The following is an 18,114-nucleotide window of genomic DNA, read 5'->3' as shown; positions in this document are numbered from 1 at the left end:
TCATAGTGGGCTCGAGCGTCCCGCTGGGAGCAGAGCGCCCCCTACTGGATGGAGGTCTCCTGGGGATGGAGGCAGCAGAAAGTTTGGGGCTTTTTTTTTGTTCGGAAAAAAGCTCTGTTTGGAAGCGGCTGCTGCAAGCGCAGGGTCGCGTTTCAGCCCGGATCTCGGCCTCAAGCCCTGCCCAGGGTGCACAGCTTCACCCCACCAAGCCCCAGGAAACCAAACACCCCCCGCCCGACTAGTGTGAAGGGGTGGAAGCCACTACCCCAGCTCACAGGAAACCATCAGCTCTGATGGTAGCACAAAGATCTCATCCCTACACCACCTGCCAGAGGGTTTGCAGTAACCCTGTGTCAGCTGTGAGCAATTCTAGCTCCAAGGTCACTTTTGCTTCACCACCAGAAGAAATTATTTGTGCAGTTTCACATCTGCAAGGCAGAGTAAATGGAACTCACTGAGAGGCAGAAAACTGTTGCTTTCCTGAGAAGGTATCAAGCGTTGAGTGTCTGACACACAATCACCCACTTCCTACCCTGGGAAGATTCCCCAAGCACAGTATGGCTGTTGTAGGGTTTCTTGCCTGTCCCTAGGAGCCACCCTGGCTGCAGAAGTAGGATTTCCCCTCCCTAGCTCAGCCACTCTCCTTCAAGTTCTTTTTGGTTTCACAGCTGCATTTCTCCAACTCATAGGAACAGAGCTTTTGAGTCAAACTCTCAGCCCCCTTCCCCTTGTGGGGTGTAGCAAACAGAGCAGTTCATGTACCCCATTCATACCCCCAAGGAGATCACAACCCTGTTCAGAGGCTTTAAGGACACACATTAGCTCCATTAATTCAATTACCCAAAGCAGATAACAAGGGAAGCTCCCCCAGTGATCCACTTCCTACCTTCCTTAAAGGCACAGCTCTTGCCACAAGGTCCAAACCTCAGGTTAGGTTGGAGCATTTCTCCTCCCTATCTCATTTCTCCTCCACTCTCTACAACAGCTGAAGCAATTAACTGTCGAGGGGAGAAAAGAAACACAACTTAGATGTGGTCCTTTGTGTACAGGGATGCACTGAGGAGGCAAATGAAGAGTGTGACCTTGAAACCAGTCCTTTGTGAAAGGAAACTCTGTTCTTACACTGCTAACTTAGTGATGCCACCATTAATCCACTTCTAAGGCACTCACCTCACGCTCTTCCAGCTGTGAAGAATAAAGGCACGGCCTTTTCAGTAAGGGCATGTGGAAAAAACACCACTTTGGCAGCTCCTCTAGAAGGATTTGCTTGACTAGGGCCATGCTTGTTGGGATCTCTGCACAGATTGGAGCTGTTCAAGGACACTTCCTCTTATCTAGCCTACTTCACATCACTTTTCCTCTGCTCCCAACATCATTTTATATCTCACTTCTTTACCAATGGGTAGCTCTACGGCTGGGAGATTTCCTCTCTTCAACCAATCTCCCCCCCATCACTTCAACCAAATAAAGGGGAGGGGAAAAAAAATGGGGAGGGGGAGGAAAAAAAAAAATAAATAAAAGCCACCAGTTTATTTAGAGAAATCTTTTCTTTAATTGTCAGTCTGGAAGGCTGTGATGGAAGCAGACTTGAACCGCAGAGGACAGAGCGATGGATGCCGCAGCCAGGACCACAAGTTGTCACATAGCAAAGAGGATAAGGAATGCCACCATCAAACAGAAGAGACCCATGGCCTCAGACAGGGCAAAGCCCAGGATGGCATAGGAGAAGAGCTGCTGCTTGAGAGATGGATTCCTGTGTGTTGTACAAGGAGGGGAACAAACCAGAGAGAGAAGAGGGGGGGGGGTGGAAAAAAAAAAGATTAACTGTGAGAAAATGCCCCAGACCACAGCTTAGAGCACAGAAAACCAGGGTTATGTCACACAGGCAATGGACTCTGGAGCACAAACCAGATTTAGGGCAGGTAGCCACTGGTTGGAATGAGGAAGCCATGATTTTTAGCCCTGGTTTGAGGGATGAAAACATGTTGAACCCCCAAGGCTAGTTTCACCTGCCTTGGCGGTACCAGACAGCAGCTCCTGCTTACCAACCAGTGCTTAATTTCTTCTGGGACTAAGCAGAGCTCCACAGAGCAGCTGCACAGTTCAGAAGTACAGAGTGGAGTCAAACAGTTCAGGAATCAAGGACTCCAACAACCACTTAATATCCCAAGCACTGCTCCAGTTAATGCTGTGCCTGCTGATCCCCACTCCCCAGGTAGAGCTGGACAGAGAAAGCTCTACTCATCAATTCAGTTCAGTGCTGGGAGATGGGAATCTATTCAAGCCAGCCTAGCACCTTACTCACCTGGCATAGCCAATGATCAAGCTGCCAAACACCGTCCCAATACCTGCTCCTGACCCAGCCACCCCAACCGTGGCAGCTCCAGCACCAATGAACTTTGCAGCAGTGTCAATGTCCCTGGAAACGGCGCTGGTTTGGAACTCACGGCGGGTCAGCTGTGGGTGGGAAACACCAGCTGGCTGTGGGATACAAGAGGGGGGGAAAAAAAGCACCAAAATAACATTTTTAACCATAAATAGAACTATTTCCTTAGTAAAACATTAAGAACATTTAACCTCAAAGCAGAGGAAGATGAGGCAAGCTTATTAAACCAGCCCAAATGTGGGCTAGAAGCTGTGTCCTTGTATGAGCCACTCTCCTGAGATACAAACTTACTACTTTACCACAGGAGCAGCACCATCTACCATAGGCAAGCAAGCACAGCAGAACAGAACCAACTTTACCAGGTTTGAGTCTCACCTGTACAGTCTGGATCTCAGGCCTGCTGAAAACAGACACAGAAACTGGTCTGGCCAGAGCCCTGGAACAGCACCGGAGCTGGAGCAAAACACAGACAATTAACTCCTGGAACTGGATGTGTCCACACTAATCCTTGGAAAAGCACAATTATTTTATGAAGAGCAGTCACAAAAGAGTGTTTTTAAAACAACTCAAGAATGAAACAAGCCTAAAAAGCAAAGGCATGTGCCTTAAAGTATTCCCATTTTAGCCAGCTGGATCATGTCCATGAGTGATGATACCACCACAGACCACACAGTGCAGCACAAGGAGTGTCACATCTGCTCCAGCTGTTCAGTCATTACCACAATCCTATGCATTGTATTCCTAATCCATACCTTGAAAGAAAGGAAGGAGTGAATGTCTCTGTGGGTAGTTAACTTATCTTTGGAGAAGCCCTTGGGCCTGCAGTTCAATGTACACCTACTAAGATGGTAGGAATCACCCTCCGGTCACCAGAGGTCACCTTGTTTCCCCTCCTCCTGAAATCCTCAGTAAAGCAAACCCACCCCAATCCTACCTCAACTGCATTTTGGGCAACCAAACATCACACAGAGAGGCTCCACAATTGTCTATGCCCACTAAATATCATTAAACTTCTCTGAAGAAAGACGACTTACCAGAGCTGGAGAGCTGAGGAGAGCCAACGGAGCCTGCATTTTGCTTAATCTGTTATAAAACAGAAGGAATTGGAAATCCCAGCTCTGTAACCACCACTCAGCATTCCCCCGCCCCACGACTGATACACAATCCCTCTATCTATAGCCACGTCCCCGAGCTGTGCCCGAAGGCTTTCCTCACCGCCCCCACACACAGCTCCGCGCTCTCCCGCCGCCCGCCCTTCCCCCGTTAACCACAATTTGGGTCCTGCCCAGGGCAAACTCACAGCCCCACATTTTACCCTTCCCTGACCCGCTCGAAGCCCCCACCAAAGCCCAACTCAGCCCGCCCGACCCCGGGGAGGTGCGTGGAGACAGAGGAGGCGCCGATCCCCGTCGCGTCCTCCGTGGCTACCACTTCCCAGCGAAGGGCACGGTACGGCCGCATACCGACCCTACCGCCCGCCCGGGCTCAGGGCTGCTCCTTGACCAGCAGAGCCTCCCCCACTACCAGCGGGTGAACCACGGTGGCCGGAGAGGGGCAGCCGGAGAGGGGCAGCCGGGCCGGGAGCGGGGCCCACCTGCGCAAGGTCCGCTCTGGGCTGCGGCGGTGGCGGCTGTGAGAGAACCGCGGCGCCCCCGCCCCGCTCACCTTGCCGTGTCCCCCCGCGTCCTCCGCGCTCATTGGCTGCTGCCGCGCTTGGCGCGCTGCACCCTGGGACAACGTCCGCGCTCCCTATTGGCTGCGGCTGAGCAAGCCCCTCCTACCAGCATCCGGGACAGTGCAACGCGGCAGGAGGGCCGTGTCGCGATCTGGGTTACCATTGGTTGATTATTTCCCCTGCCTGCTTGCTGATTGGCTAGAGGGCGTAGCGGTCTCCCAGGGAGCCATGGGGCGCTCTGGGCAGTTCCCAGCACCATAGAGGTGACCGTAGAGGCGGGGCGACAATCAGGGCGGGAAGGGTCAGCCGCTGGCGGCTGCTGCATCCCTGCTGGCACTCGCCCTCTTCTGGTCTCGCTCCCAAAAGTTTTGAACCTTTAGACCTTTTCCTGTCGTTTATTAAAGAGCCCGTTTCATCCGTGGCTGGAACCGAGGTTTAATGCCGCTGCCCTCGGGAGGGAAAATTGCCGGCCGGCCGTGGTGCAGGGGCACGGCCTGGCTCCTTGTCACGTTACCGACAGCCTCAACTGTAGGGCACCGCCGCTTTATGAGCCGAAGGGAGGCGGGCTCGCCCGAGGCCACCAGTGTCCCGCCCACTGGAGGAGGAGAGCTGTTGGAAGGACCCTCCCAGGACCGTAGCTTGTTACCAGGAGGTTAAGTTCCCGCTTTGCCAAACAATGTGAGCTTTTAAGCACCCCCTTCCCGAGCCTGGCAGCCCAAGATCCTCGACAGTGGTGCTCCCGCTTTCTGCCCTCCCCGCAGAAGGAAAACGCCGACACGGAAGGGCGCTACCGTGGCTGAGGGTCACTCCCGCACCCAATTACGGGTCCCAGCAACGCGGTCGGGGCCGCCCAGGGGGAGGTTTCCCGGGCGGGGCAACAAGGGAAGGGTTCCGCCTTTTCCTGGTTCTCCGATTTGTCCTCGCAGTGCCGGAGGTTTCCAGCCGTGCCTCTCGGTGAGTGAGGCGGGGGGGCGGTGGTGACGGGGCCCGGTATACCCCTCTTGGAGTCTGATGTTTTCCACTGGGGGCCGTACGGGAGGCCAGGCCGGGGTGGAGGAACGGAATGCGGAGCTGCCCTCCTGCGAAGCGGTGGCGACACTTTCACTTTCATTTCGTGGTTCGGGGGAGGAACAGCCGGGTCTACCCGGGATCCTACGCACCCCAATACTAACGGGGTCCCCCGTGGCACGGGGTGCATCGGGGGTGCGGTGTCCTAGTGTCCGATCGCGGCTGAAGTTGATGTCATTTTGGGTGGGGCGGTTTTCTCCATCACTGGGGCGCTGCCGGTTAATGAAAGAAGGAAACGGCACCAGCGAGAGAAAAGATAAAAGCTCACAAGGTCCCCGGCGAGAGGGTGGCCCGTGAACACCGGAGGAAGCGGTGACTGATTCCGTTTTCCTCCGTGTCAGCTGTACCGATCCCTCATGAGCTCGGCCCCAGCAGCAACACCCCGGAGGAGTGCCTGTCCCTGTCCCCTCGGGCGACAGCAGCCCCACGGGGCCCCTCCTTCCCTTCTCGATGACTTACGAGGTATTGGGTAACAAAAATAGGAGCGTTAATCAGATGTCCTCCCCGCCTCTACGTCCCGGCGTCGTTTCCTCTGCCATCAGCAGGCTTGGCATGGTTTGTTTGCATTCCAGCTCATTATTTTCTCCCAAAACATCTCTTTTAATATGTTTTTGGGTTTTTTTTTTGCAGCAGAATACATTGTGTTGTTGCCTCCAGGCATGGAAGTGTTGAGGACCAGGCAGGATGAGGCTTTGAGCAACCTGCTCTAGCAGGAGGTGTGCCTGGCCATGGCACAAGGGTGGAACTTGATTTTAAAGGTCCCTTCCAACAACTTCCTTGTAACCCTTGTCCCAAAGTGATGCAATAACATGGTTAAGATGCTGTCCTTTGTTTCTCTCTGGTGGCTATCAAGAGGTCCATGAGCATGTCAGGATAGAAGAGTTTGATGTCAGGCAGATAGAGTGAGGCTGAGATGATTCACATGCTGTTTTCTATGCTTTACTGAAACAACTGGAAGTAAAACTGCAGCTGTGGATGTCCCAAGGAATGGACCATACCCTCTCTCCTGAGGTCAGCCTTTGCTCATTGCTGCTGTCACTGAGATCAGCTTAGAAGGTTCTGCTTTGGATTCCTGGAAGTAAGCTCTCCAGGATTGGCAGCAGGGTTTTCTCAGCAGTGATGTGCCCCTTGACAGACTGCCAGGGCTGGAGCTTGGCTGCCTGCAGGACATAGTGGCAAAGAGGCTGATTTAGTGCTCTGATTCTAGCCCTGCTTCAGCTCCAGGCAGTGTGGGCACTGTTCTGATCGATGCAGCCACTTCAGATCCCACCAGCAGACAACAACATCTTCCTGCTGCTGTGAGGCACCATTGCCTCTCCTCAATACAATCCACTGCTTCTTTCCTCTTGTAGACTGCCATGATGGATGAGACCTCTGATGAGCCTCCCACTTCAGCTGTCTTCTTAGACAACTGCAACTTCACCCAGGTCATCTTTAACAACGTGGAGAAGTTTTATGTTCCTGGAGGAGATGTCACCTGTTACTACACCCTCACCCAGAACATCATTCCTCGTGGGAAGGACTGGGTGGGCATCTTTCGGGTGAGTGAATCCTGGGAATCCAGATGTGCCAAGTATGAGAAGGCAGCAGCAGGCAGAAGCAAAGAGCTTGGGCTTAGCTAGAGGGAGAAGCAAAGAGCTTGGGCTTAGCCAGAGCGAGAAGGAAACAGCTTGGGCTTAGCCAGAGCGAGAAGGAAACAGCTTGGGCTTAGCCAGAGCGAGAAGGAAACAGCTCGGGCTTAGCCAGAGCGAGAAGGAAACAGCTCAGGCTTAGCCAGAGTGAGAAGGAAACAGCTCAGGCTTAGCCAGAGCGAGAAGCAAAGAGCTCAGGCTTAGCCAGAGCGAGAAGGAAACAGCTCAGGCTTAGCCAGAGTGAGAAGGAAACAGCTCAGGCTTAGCCAGAGCGAGAAGGAAACAGCTTGGGCTTTGCTAAGGCAAGGTTGGGGAATTATTTTAGTAGTGTCCTTGTGTGATGGAACATCTTTAATGTTAGGACAAAGTGCCAGGCCTGTTGTCCCTTCACCAGCTTCAAGACCAATCAAACACTCTGATTGTCCTTTCCTGCACAGACCACAACTCTCAGAAGTCAGGATAGTGATGCAGAAGTCCTGATCCAGGTGGAAATGCAGTCCCATTACCAGAGGATAAACGGGAACTGTGTGATGTTGGTCTCAAGCTGCACCAGGGGAAGTTCAGATTGGATAATAGGAAGAATTTCTTTTCCTGCAGGAGTGGCCAGGCACTGGCACAGGCTGCCCAGGGAGCTGATGGAGTCACCATCCCTGGAGGTGTTCAAAATCTAGTAGATGTGGCAGTCTGGGACATGCTCTGGTGATCATGGAGGCATTGGGTAGAAAGTTGGGCTTGATGATCTTAGAGGTCTTTTCCAGTCTTAGTGATTCCATGTCATGTAACAATTTTGCTGCTGCAGGTGGGATGGAAGACGACCAGGGAATATTACACCTTCATGTGGGCTCCTGTGCCCAGTGACACCCCCAGGGACACCAGTGTGCAGCAACAGATCCAGTTCAAAGGTGAGTTGGGAGCGTGGATCCCTCAGGGAAGTGGCCTGGAATTGCACCAGGGGAGGTTTAGGTTGGACATTAGGAAGAATGTTGTTGCTGCAAGGGTGGTCAGGCGTTGGAAGAGGCTGCCTAAGGAGGTGGTGGAGTCACCATCCCTGGAGGTGCTCAGGAAATGTGTGGCCATGGCAGCTGGGGACGTGGTTTAGTGGCCATGGTGGTCTGAAGTTCATGGTTGGGCTTGATGATCTTAGAGGTCTTTTCCCACCAAAAGGGTTGTATGCTCCTTTGATTCTAGGGGTGTCTGTGCAAGTGCACACCCAGGGGCACACACACAGAGCCCACCCCACCTTTGCTGGCACCACATTCAGGATTAGAGGACAGCTGCAGAATCATGCTTTGGGGGAGCCACATTTCAAATCCCACAATCACCACATTGTGAATCTGCTCGATTCTACCACCCTGGCTGATACTGTTTGTGGCCTGCAGGGACAACACTGAACTGGGAGGTCTCTGTTGTCTTACTTTGATGCTGAGGCCATGAACAACCTGGGCTGGTGGGAGGTGTCCCTGCCCAAGGCAGGGGGTTGGAACTGGCTGATCTTGAAGGTCCCTTCCAACCCAACCCATTCTATGAGTCTATGACTGATGACTTGGATAATGAGTAGCTGCACATGACGGGGTGGTTGTGTTTGCCTGAAGCTTACTACCTACCAAAAGATGATGAGTACTACCAGTTCTGCTACGTGGACCAGGATGGGGTGGTCCGGGGAGCCAGTGTCCCTTTCCAGTTCAGAGCAGAGACTGAGGATGATATCCTGGTGGTCACCACACAGGTCAGTGTCCCCTCTGTCCCTGCTTTTTGGTGCTCTGCTTTTACTGGTGTGCCCTCACTGCTGATTGGGACCTCTCCTGTGAAGATAGGCTGAAGGAGTTGGGGCTATTCAGCCTGGAGAAGAGAAGGTTCCATGGAGACCTTAGAGCTGTGTTTCAACATCTGAAGGGGACCTACAGGAAGGCTGGGGAGGAGCTGTTCAGAAGGGCCCTGTGGGGACAGGACAAGGGGCAATGGTTTGAAACCAGAGTAGGGTGGGTTTAGGTTGGACATCAGGAAGAAGTTCTTCACAATGAGGGTGGTGAAACACTGGAATAGGTTGCCCAGGGATGTGGTTGAGGCCCTGTCCCTGGAGACACAGTTTAACACCAGCCTTGGTAGAGTTAGGGAATGATTGAACTCCATGATCTTTTCCAACCAAAACAGTTCCATGATTCTGTCTCCAAAGATCAGGGGCAGTATGTGCTGAAGGTCCAAGAATTAAGCTGATGGTCAGCACTGGACAGACTGGGCAGAGTGAAGCAGCAGTCTGGTCTGTGTTAAGAGTGAAAGCACAGGGAGGGGTTCCCTTTTGCAGAGCTCATCTTTCTTTACTCTTCATGCTATGCTATTTGAAATGTAACATTTCAGTGCTTCTGTGATGAGCAGACAATGTCATTGCTTGGCAGGGAGAAGTGAAGGAGATTGAGCTACAAAACAAAACTTTGCTTCAAGAAAATGAGGACCTGAAAGCAAGTTGTACAAGTCTCCAGAAACAAAACCTTGGTCTGCAGGAAGAGCTCCAGAAGACACAGGTCAAAAACCCCAGAAATTTAACATAATTAGTCAGAAGCTTTAAGTCTGAAAGATGAAGAGGGACTCAGTCAGGTCTTGTTCCAGGAGGAAATGAAGATGATCAGAGAGCTGGAGAGCCTCCCTTACGGGGACAGGTTGAGAGAGTTGGGGTTGTTCAGCCTGGAGAAGAGAAATCTCCAGGAAGACCTTAGAGCAGCACTCCAGTACCTGAAGGGGCTCCAGGAGAGCTGGGGAGGGACTTTTTACAAGGGTTTGGAGTGACAGAACAAGAGTGAATGGATTGAAGCTTGAGGAGGGCAGACTTAGACTGGAGATTAGGAAGAAATTCTTTCCAGTGAGGGTGGTGAGACACCGGAACAGATTGCCCAGGGAGGCTGTGGATGCTCCCTCCCTGTAGATGTTTGAGGCCAGGTTGGATGAGGCCTTGAGCAACCTGGGCTGGTGGGAGGTGTCCCTGCCCATGGCAGGGGGTTGGAACTGGAGGATCTTGAAGGTTCCTTCCAATCCAAACCATTCTATGAATAAATGAAGTCAGGGTCTGAAAAGAGCCATCATGAGGCAAAGGAGACCTTTTCCTCCTTCAGATGGGCTGAGGTGAGGGTTTCTGCAGTTCCAGCTCAGAGCAGGACTGCTGCTTGAACTCTGTTTCCCTCCTGTCAACCTCACTGTGATTTTTTTTTTTAGGAGCTGAAGAATAGCTTAATCTCTCTGAGGAGCAAGACAGAGATGCTGGAGCTGGAGCTGGATTCCCTGAGAAAGGAAAATAAACATCTAAAGGAGCTGGATGACTGCAGAGAGGCAGAACTGAGCCAGTAAGTGTATTTCCAGCATGACCCACAGCAGGATTTCATGTAAGCACCTTGCCTTCATGGATGACATTTCCATCCATGAAAGCAGGGTGTGTTTTGATTTGTTGTTGTGAGCAGACTCAAAGAGCAAATTCAGAATGTGACCTCTGAGAAGGACCACCTGGAAGCCAGACTGAAGACAACCATGGGTCGCATGGACCAGCTGCAGGTAGCAAACACAGAGGTGTCCTCCTCCTCTGCTTCTAATCAGCTGCCTCTGATGGAACCAGCTTCCCTCTGAGAGAGCACTGAGCAACCTTGACAGGAGAAGCATCAAACCACAGAGTCATAGAAGGGACTGGGTTGGAAGGTACCTCTAGAGGTCATCGTGTCCAACCTCCCTGCAGCCAGCAGGGACATCCCCAACTAGAATCATAGAATCAAAAAGGTTGGAAAAGACCTCAGAGATCAGCAAGTCCAACCTGTCACCCTGCACCTCATGACTAACTAAACCATGGCACCAAGTGCCACATCCAATCTCTTCTTGAACACCTCTAGGGATGGTGACTCCACCACCTCCCTGAGCAGCCAATCTCTCTGGGAAGAACTTTCTCCTCACCTCCATCCTAAACCTCCCCTGGCACAGCTTGAGACTGTGTCCACTTGTTCTGATGCTGCTTGCCTGGGAGAAGAGACCAACCCCCACCTGGCTACAACCTCCCTTCAGGTAGCTGCAGAGAGCAACAAGGTCCCCTCTGAGTCTCCCCCTCTCCAGGCTAAGCAACCCCAGCTCCCCCAGCCTCTCCTCACAGGGCTGTGCTCAAAACCTCTCACCAGCCTCATTGCCCAAAGATCAGGTTGCTCAGAGCCCCATCAAGCCTGACCTTGAATATCTTCAGGAATAGGGCCTCCACCAGTTCCCTGGGCAACCTCTTCCAGTGTTCCACCTCCCTCATAGTAAAGAACATCTCCCTGATGTCCAGTCTACCCTTTTTCTAGTTTGAACCTTTAAGCCTTTGTAAACAGTCCCTCCCTGGCTTTTATGTAGCCCCCTTCAGGTACTGGAAGGCCACTCTAAAGTCTCCCTGGAGCCTTTTCTCTTCCAGGCTGAACAACCCCAGCTCTCTTAGACTGTCTTCAAAGGAGAGGTGCTCAAAAATTGTCAAACTTTGATCTGATTTGACCTCCAGGGAACCTCAAGAAAGCTGCAGTCTGGAAGGAAGGGTTAGAAGGGGGTTGAGCTGAGAGAAACTGTAAGGATTTTCTTCCCTATAAACATCTTCTTTGCATGCTCATTGAGTTAACCAGAATCAGATTCTTGTTTACCTCCTGCTAGCTAAGGATCCAGGCAGGAAACAGCTTCTGTTTGGAGAAACATTCTAAAATGATGGCCAGTAGCTGAGTGAAAACAAGGCTTGTAGCTGGGAGGTATGTGGAGGGAGGAGGTAGACTGAAAATAGCTTGGTTGTTAGGTCTGGGACATGGGAAACCCAGAAGGATAGGCTGCAGAGTCTGTTTTTCTCTTTGTTCTCTGACTTCCCAGACTTCTAACTGTCCTCTTGAAACATAAAAAGCTCTTCAGAGAACACAGGGAAGGATGAATGCTGTGTTCTGATGAGCACACCAGCTCTGCTTTATCCCCATGGAACTATTCTCAGTTCCTGCAAAGGTTTTAATGGGAAAATGTTTGCAGAAAATCAGTTCAAGCAGCTGGGGGGTTCCAGAGCTTTGCCTGCTGCCTGTTTTCCTCACCTGTGGCTGTTTGGTTGTCACTTATTGCACCTTCCTCTTTCTCCCTAGTCTCTAGTGTTGAATTATGAGAAGGAAGTGGAAAACCTGTCTCAGATGGTTCGTGACAAGACAGAGCAGCTTGAAGGTTTAAAGGAAGAGAATCACCGGTTATGCATGACTGGAACTCACCAGGTAAAGACTTCCTTGAGTGCTTGGGGGAGCCAGGGTGGAGAAGCTGAAGCATCTTTGGCAGTGAGCAGGTACAAATAACTGCTCAGCATTAGGAGAATTGCCCTAGGGAGGCTGCATCTGGAATACTGTGTCCAGTTCTGGGCCCCTCAGTTCAGGAAGGACCTCAGGGAACGCCTTGAAAGAGTTCCATCACAGAGCCACGAATGGAATGGAATGGAATGGAATGGAATGGAATGGAATGGAATGGAATTGACCAGGTTGGAAAAGACCTCAGAGATCATTGAGTCCAACCTATCATTCACCACCATCTAATCAACTAAACCATAGCACCAAGTGCCTCACCCAGTCTCTTCCTAAACACCTCCAGTGATGGTGACTCTACCACCTCCCTGGGCAGCATATTCCAGTGGCCAATCTCTCTTTCTGTCCTGAAACCAGCCATATTAAGCATCTAGCAATCACTGAAAGTCAATAATTCATGTCTGAATAGTATTTTGAGATCCATTCTTTCTCAACAACACTGGTTTCACAGTCTTCCCCCTTTTCCCTCTCAAATCCCAAAGCACCTGGGCTCTGTTAGAGTCTCCTCCCACCCCAGGTGTGGCCACTTTGCCCTCCCCACCAGCTCCCCTATTTAATCACCACCAGGAAAGGCAGAAGCCCTAAGCTGAGCCCATCTGGGCTGGAGGATCCTCCTCTCCTCACTGGTGAGTGCCCCTGGAGCACACTGGGTGATGGTGGTGGTGACAACAAAGGCCGGGGGGCCTGGTGGCCCCCCGGTTAGGTAGGAAACAACATTGATGACTGCTCTAACATCATCCACGGGTGCTGGCTGGGCCTCTTTACTGGGGCTGAGCTCCTCTGGGTGGTATCTTGGCTGGTTGAAGGTCTGAAGGGGAGCAAAAATGGTGGTGTAGAGCAGGAGCTGTTTAGGCAGGGTGGAGCATGGTGTAGAAGGAGCAGGAGCTGCGTGGGGAGATGAAGGGAGGGTATGGTGGGGGTGGCAGGGGGGTTAAACTAGATGATCATTAGAGGCTGCTTCCAGCTCTGGTGAATCTATGCAAAGATGCTGAAGGCAGTGGAACATCTCCCTTGTGAGGAAGGGCTGAGGGAACTGGGGCTCTTTAGTCTGGAGAAGAGGAGGCTGAGGGTTGACCTCACTCATGTTTATGAAGATGTGAAAGGGCTGTGAGTGACCTTCTAAAGATAATTCTCTCTGTATGTGCTACTCAGGAGGCTTTTGGAGGTTCTGCTCTTAGTTGGGCATTGAAAATGAGATGCCTGAAATAGATGATGTGATTACCTCTGCTGTGACACCAAATGTTCAGGGTTCTTAGAGAGATACTTTGAGAATGGCTGCAGAAGCCCTGAGTACTCCACCTGATCTAATTTACCCTTTAATTCAAGAGTCAGCTCCCAGATTAATTCCTAAGGATGTACTTATTATCCACCATCAATGCAAGTCTCACAGCACCAGGAAACCTGGCAGACTGGGGTAGCTCTCACCTGCCAGGCTGGATTTTTCCACTGCCTGTGTTGTTTTTTTCTTCAGCCTTGCTCTTTCTTTGGGCTGCCATATGTCCCTTTCAGAGGTCATGCTGCAGTGAGAATCCAGAGGGTGAGTGAGTGGTGACATGGAGATATCCTAGGTGACAAAGTATGGAATGGTGAAAGTGAAAGGTTATTTGCTGATAGGAAATGCAGCATGAGGCAGCTTGTATTGTGACAGGTCCAGTGTGCAGAGCTTTTGTTATTTGCATTTTATTTTGATTACAGAATTGGTTTATTTGCCAGTTCCTTGTGATTTGCTGGAACATGCCCAGAGGAGAGCCACAAGGATGATTAGAGGGCTGGAGCTCCTCTCCTATGAGACAGACTCAGAGAGTTGGGGCTCTTCAGTCTGGAGAAGAGAAGGCTCTGAGAAGACTTAATTGTGGCCTTCCAGTACCTTAAGGGGGCTACAAGAAAGCTGGAGAGGGACTTTTCAGGGTGTCAGGGAGGGATAGGACTTGGGGGGGATGGAGCAAAAATAGAAATGAGTAGATTCAGATTGGATGTGAGGACGAAGTTTTTCCCCATGAGGGTGGTGAGACACTGGCACAGGGAGGTGGTGGAAGCCTCATCCCTGGAGGTTTTTGAAGGCCAGGCTGGAGGTGGCTCTGAGCAACCTGCTGTAGTGTGGGGTGTCCTTGCCCATGGCAGGGGGCTTGGAACTGGCTGAGCCTTGATGTCCCTTCCAATCCTGGCAAATCTATGATTCTAAATTTACTAAATGACACCTTTGCTTCCTAGCAACAAAAGCAGGACTTAATGAAAGAACTTGAGGAGCAGAAGCATTTGGTTCAGATTCTGCAGGCCAAAAAGAATGAGGCTGATGAAGAAAATCAGGTGAGAGCTTGGCACAACTCCCTCATGTTCTCCTGTATTGAATATGATGCTAAGCTCTCTGTCCAGTGCTCACTCCCATTAATCCTTCTACCAAAAGATCACCAGCTGTGCCCTGAGGGAGCTGGATCTCTTTAGCTTGGAGGATCTGTGTTAGAGCAGAGTTTGCCTGACAATGGTCTCCTGAGCCTCTGGAAATTCATTCTGCCCCCTTGCAGAAACTAAAGGAAGAGAATGATGAACTCCTGAGGCATCTTGCCCCGGCTGAAGAGGTTTCTTCCTTCCCTGCTGTTCCTCAAGCTCCAAATCCTGAAGCTGGAAGCCTTCTCTTTGGAAATCCATATTGTGGTGAGCAGATTTGGCCTTCTGTCTGAAACCACAAACACACAGCAGTTAAAGCCTCAGCAAATTATCCTCCCTCTGAAACTGAATGCTGCAGAAAAGCCATCATTCTAGCAGCACCTCTGGGCAGATGACTTGGCAGCTGCCAGCTGCTGCCAGGTGTTGAGTTCACTGAAGTCATCATCTGTCTGCTCATTTTCTGCCAAGAGACGACTGTTAGCTTGGAGACAGCTAAGTCTGTGGCTGATGTCCAGTTTCCATAATACTAAATAGAGGGATTTAGATCCAGAGCCACATCCTGATGTTGCAAGAATTCCTCATTAGCAGCACATTACTCAGTTAATTGTTTTGCTGTGGCTAAACTGACCTCCTTCTCTTCTTTTTCCAGCTGCAGGAGCAAACCTGGGGGCAGGAGCTGCGGGCGTAGTAAGTAAAATGGACACAACTGGAGGGGAATTAGTGACTTACGGGTATGAATTAGTGGTTGGAAGTATAAAAAGCTCCAAGCTGAGCTCTGTAGCCTTACTGGTTGAATCCTGGTAAGGTAGCAGACAACAAAATGAGGCCATTTGTTGAATTAATGGGTTACTGTGTCGCAAGGAAACTTTAGTGACCTTAAAGGATCAGCTCTTGGCAGCATCTGAAGGTAGAATGAGCAGCAGGTAGCTGCTAAATACCTTATCATAGTATCAGTGAGGGTTGGAAGGGACCACAAGGACCATCTAGTTCCATCCCCCCTGCCATGGGCAGGGACAGTCCATGCTAGATCAGGCTGGCCAGAGCCTCATCCAGCCTGGGCTTAAACACCTCCAGGGACAGCACCCCAACCACCTCTCTGGACAACCCATTCCAGGGCTTCACCACTCTCATGGTGAAGAACTTCCTCCTCACCTCCAGCCTGAATCTCCCCACCTCCAGCTTCATTCCATTCCCCCTAGTCCTATCACTACCTGAGATCCCTGAGAAGTCCCTCCCCAGCCTTCTTGTAGGCCCCTTTCAGATACTGGAAGGCCACAATTAGGTCACCTCTGAGCCTTCTCTTCTTCAGACTGAACAGCCCCAACTCTTTCAGTCTGTCCTCATAGGAGACATATTAAAAGACATGGACATATTAAAGACATGGGCAAGTGCTTTGCAGGATGGAAGGCTAAAGTGCCTCTCAGAAGCTCTTGGTTTTTAAGTGTCAAAACACTTACTTGGACCAGCCCAAAGATGGTTGAAAACTGAAGTGTCAGGAGTCGGAAAGACTTGTCCAAAAGTAGTGATGATATCTGGCTGCTAAACTTTCCTGCTTTTTCCTCTTTAAATATTCTTTTTTTGGTAACTGGTTTTATTTGCATTTGCTTTGGACTTCAGGCTTCCCTAAGGATCTGCCCCATCTGCAATGAGGTGTTTCCTGAAGATGTTGAGACCAGTCAGTACGAGGCCCATGTGCAGAGCCATCTTCTGGAGTGCCCACTCTGCAAAGAGACCTTTGAGAAATCTGACAAGCAGGTCTTTGATGACCATATTTATTGCCATAGCCTGGAATAATTCTCCATTTCTATCTGCTCTGTAGAACAGACAGCAGAGGCTGCAGGATAGAGTAAAGCACAATCACTGTGTGAGCTTCATTCATGCTAAGATCACCCAGACAGGACTGACCCTGCCTCTACAGCTGTAATGCTGAGCTGCTGTTTCATGCAGCATTTGACCAACACATGGATCAGGTTCAGACATCCACACCCTGAAACTGAATCACTGTCATCAAACTGTAATCCTCTGTCTTGGATCAGGATATTTGCTTGTGAAACCAAACCCTGTCACTAGTGATTTAGTTGCAGGTTCTTTAGAGCAGGGTTGGCCCTGTCACTGCTGTGTACTTTGAGGCAGGGATCCAAGTAATGGGATCAGAAGTTTCCTGTCCTTGGCTGATCTCTATTTAATGGTTTTATTCTTTAATAAAGCACTGTGATTGCTAACCAAGGACTGGAAATGTTGTGTCAGCTTTTAGCATCACCCCTTCAGACCTGCTCTCAGCTTCTGGAATGCAGAATAAGTTATTACCAAGTTTGAAAAGTCTTCACTAAAAAGGCATCTCTTCTTTCACATCCATGGTAAAGCCAAGTGAAAGAGGCACACTGAGGCTGTCTTTGCAGATGTGTAGGGGTCTCAGGCTTGTCCTTCCAGTAAAGCAGGCAGCAAGGCTCATTCCATGGTGAGGCACATGCCCTGTCTTCTCCATTCATCTCAGGAGAAGGAAAGTCTGAAACTTCTGGAAGAGGGAAGGTTGGTGTGGAGCCTGAAGGAAAAGCAGGAGCTGAATGGTCTTGGCAGCACAGAGGAGAAAGGGCCTCTTGGGGTGTCCTCACTGAAAGGAAATTCTGGTTGTTTCTTTGGAGTTTCTAAACCTCCTTGATTTAACAAGAAGAGCCCAAAACATTGTGACTGAAAACTAAGTGCCTTGGGATGGTACAATGCTTTGTCCACCTAACTGTTTTCACTTCTGCTTCAGGATTCTCAATTTATCAACAGCTTCTTTTTCTTCAGATCTCAACTGGGAAAGGTTTCTGATGCAGCTAGGTGAGGCTACTCCCTGCTGAGTCTCTGAAGGAGCCTGCATCAAGTTAAAAGAATTACTTGAAGCAATAAAGACTCCAAAGGGTTTTGCTGTTTTGATTCTGCACAAACTTTTTTTATCAGTCTAGGTTTCACTAGAGTTCTTTCTGTCTTTGTGATGTATTATAGGGGTAAGCTTTATTAAGAGAGAGGGGGAAAAAAAGAAACAGAGCTGTTAAATTAAACAAAAGCACAGAAAAATAAAAGCTATATGGAGGAAAGAGGGAGAAAAATGTCTGTGTCTGTCTGTTCTTAAAGGAATAAACTGGCCTGGAAAAGAGCAGCCTGAGGGGGGATCTGATCAATGCTGATCAAGACTTCAAGGGTGGGTGGCAAGAGGATGGGGCCAGGCTTTTGTCAGTGGTGCCCACTGACAGGACAAGGGGCAATGGGCACAAACTTGATGATAAGAAGTTCCATCTAAACATGGAGAGGAACTTCTTGAATGGAAAGATGGTGGAGCCCTGGAACGGGGTGGTGGAGTCTCCATCTCTGGAGCCATTTAAAACCCACCTGGATGCCTTCCTGTGTGTCCTTCTCTAGGTACCCCTCGAGGGAAAAGGAGGCAGGGTGTGGGGCTGGGGGTGTCCCAGGTTGGACTCGGTGATCTCCAGAGGTCTCTTCCAACCCCTTCCCCTCTTCATTCTGGGAATTGCTGGGGTCTTCAGGGAGCTATTTGCAGGCTTTCAATTGCTTGCTGAAGCTTCTAACAAAGTACTTAAACGCCTCTCCGAACAACTTCGAGCAGGCAGCAGTGCACTGTGGTGTCCCTGAGGGTGAGAAGATTGTTGCTGTTTA

General features: G+C 50.5%; 2 protein-coding genes across 3 annotated transcripts; one reads left to right on the top strand and one right to left on the bottom strand.

The window, feature by feature from the left end:
• Window positions 1-1,528: 1,528 nt before the first annotated feature.
• On the bottom strand, window positions 1,529-4,099 carry ATP5MC1 (ATP synthase membrane subunit c locus 1). The gene is made up of 5 exons (XM_054176739.1): window positions 3,981-4,099; window positions 3,421-3,469; window positions 2,762-2,839; window positions 2,306-2,481; window positions 1,529-1,753 (listed from the first exon to the last, which is right to left on the bottom strand). Exons 1-5 carry the CDS (start codon window positions 4,082-4,084, stop codon window positions 1,639-1,641), a joined length of 522 nt encoding a protein of 173 aa, XP_054032714.1. The 5' UTR covers window positions 4,085-4,099; the 3' UTR covers window positions 1,529-1,638.
• A 518-nt stretch (window positions 4,100-4,617) lies between these two features.
• CALCOCO2 (calcium binding and coiled-coil domain 2) lies at window positions 4,618-17,465 on the top strand. 2 transcript variants are annotated; one of them, XM_009899914.2, is made up of 12 exons: window positions 4,618-4,739; window positions 6,482-6,670; window positions 7,560-7,662; window positions 8,353-8,486; window positions 9,154-9,279; window positions 9,965-10,092; window positions 10,207-10,297; window positions 11,869-11,991; window positions 14,284-14,379; window positions 14,595-14,724; window positions 15,107-15,144; window positions 16,075-17,465. In XM_009899914.2, the coding sequence occupies exons 2-12, from the start codon at window positions 6,488-6,490 to the stop codon at window positions 16,249-16,251; spliced, it is 1,329 nt and encodes a 442-aa protein (XP_009898216.2). In that variant the 5' UTR covers window positions 4,618-4,739; window positions 6,482-6,487; the 3' UTR covers window positions 16,252-17,465. The 2 variants fall into 2 exon arrangements, with proteins under 2 accessions (XP_009898216.2, XP_054032877.1); XM_054176902.1 differs by lacking the exon at window positions 16,075-17,465 and having other exon boundaries at window positions 8,371-8,486; window positions 15,107-15,428.
• Window positions 17,466-18,114: the final 649 nt, after the last annotated feature.

Source organism: Dryobates pubescens, chromosome 36 (assembly GCF_014839835.1).
Source record: "Dryobates pubescens isolate bDryPub1 chromosome 36, bDryPub1.pri, whole genome shotgun sequence".
Lineage (NCBI taxonomy): Eukaryota > Metazoa > Chordata > Aves > Piciformes > Picidae > Dryobates > Dryobates pubescens.
The sequence above is the reverse complement of the archived record's forward strand: the minus strand, read 5'-3'. Positions and strand labels throughout refer to the sequence as shown.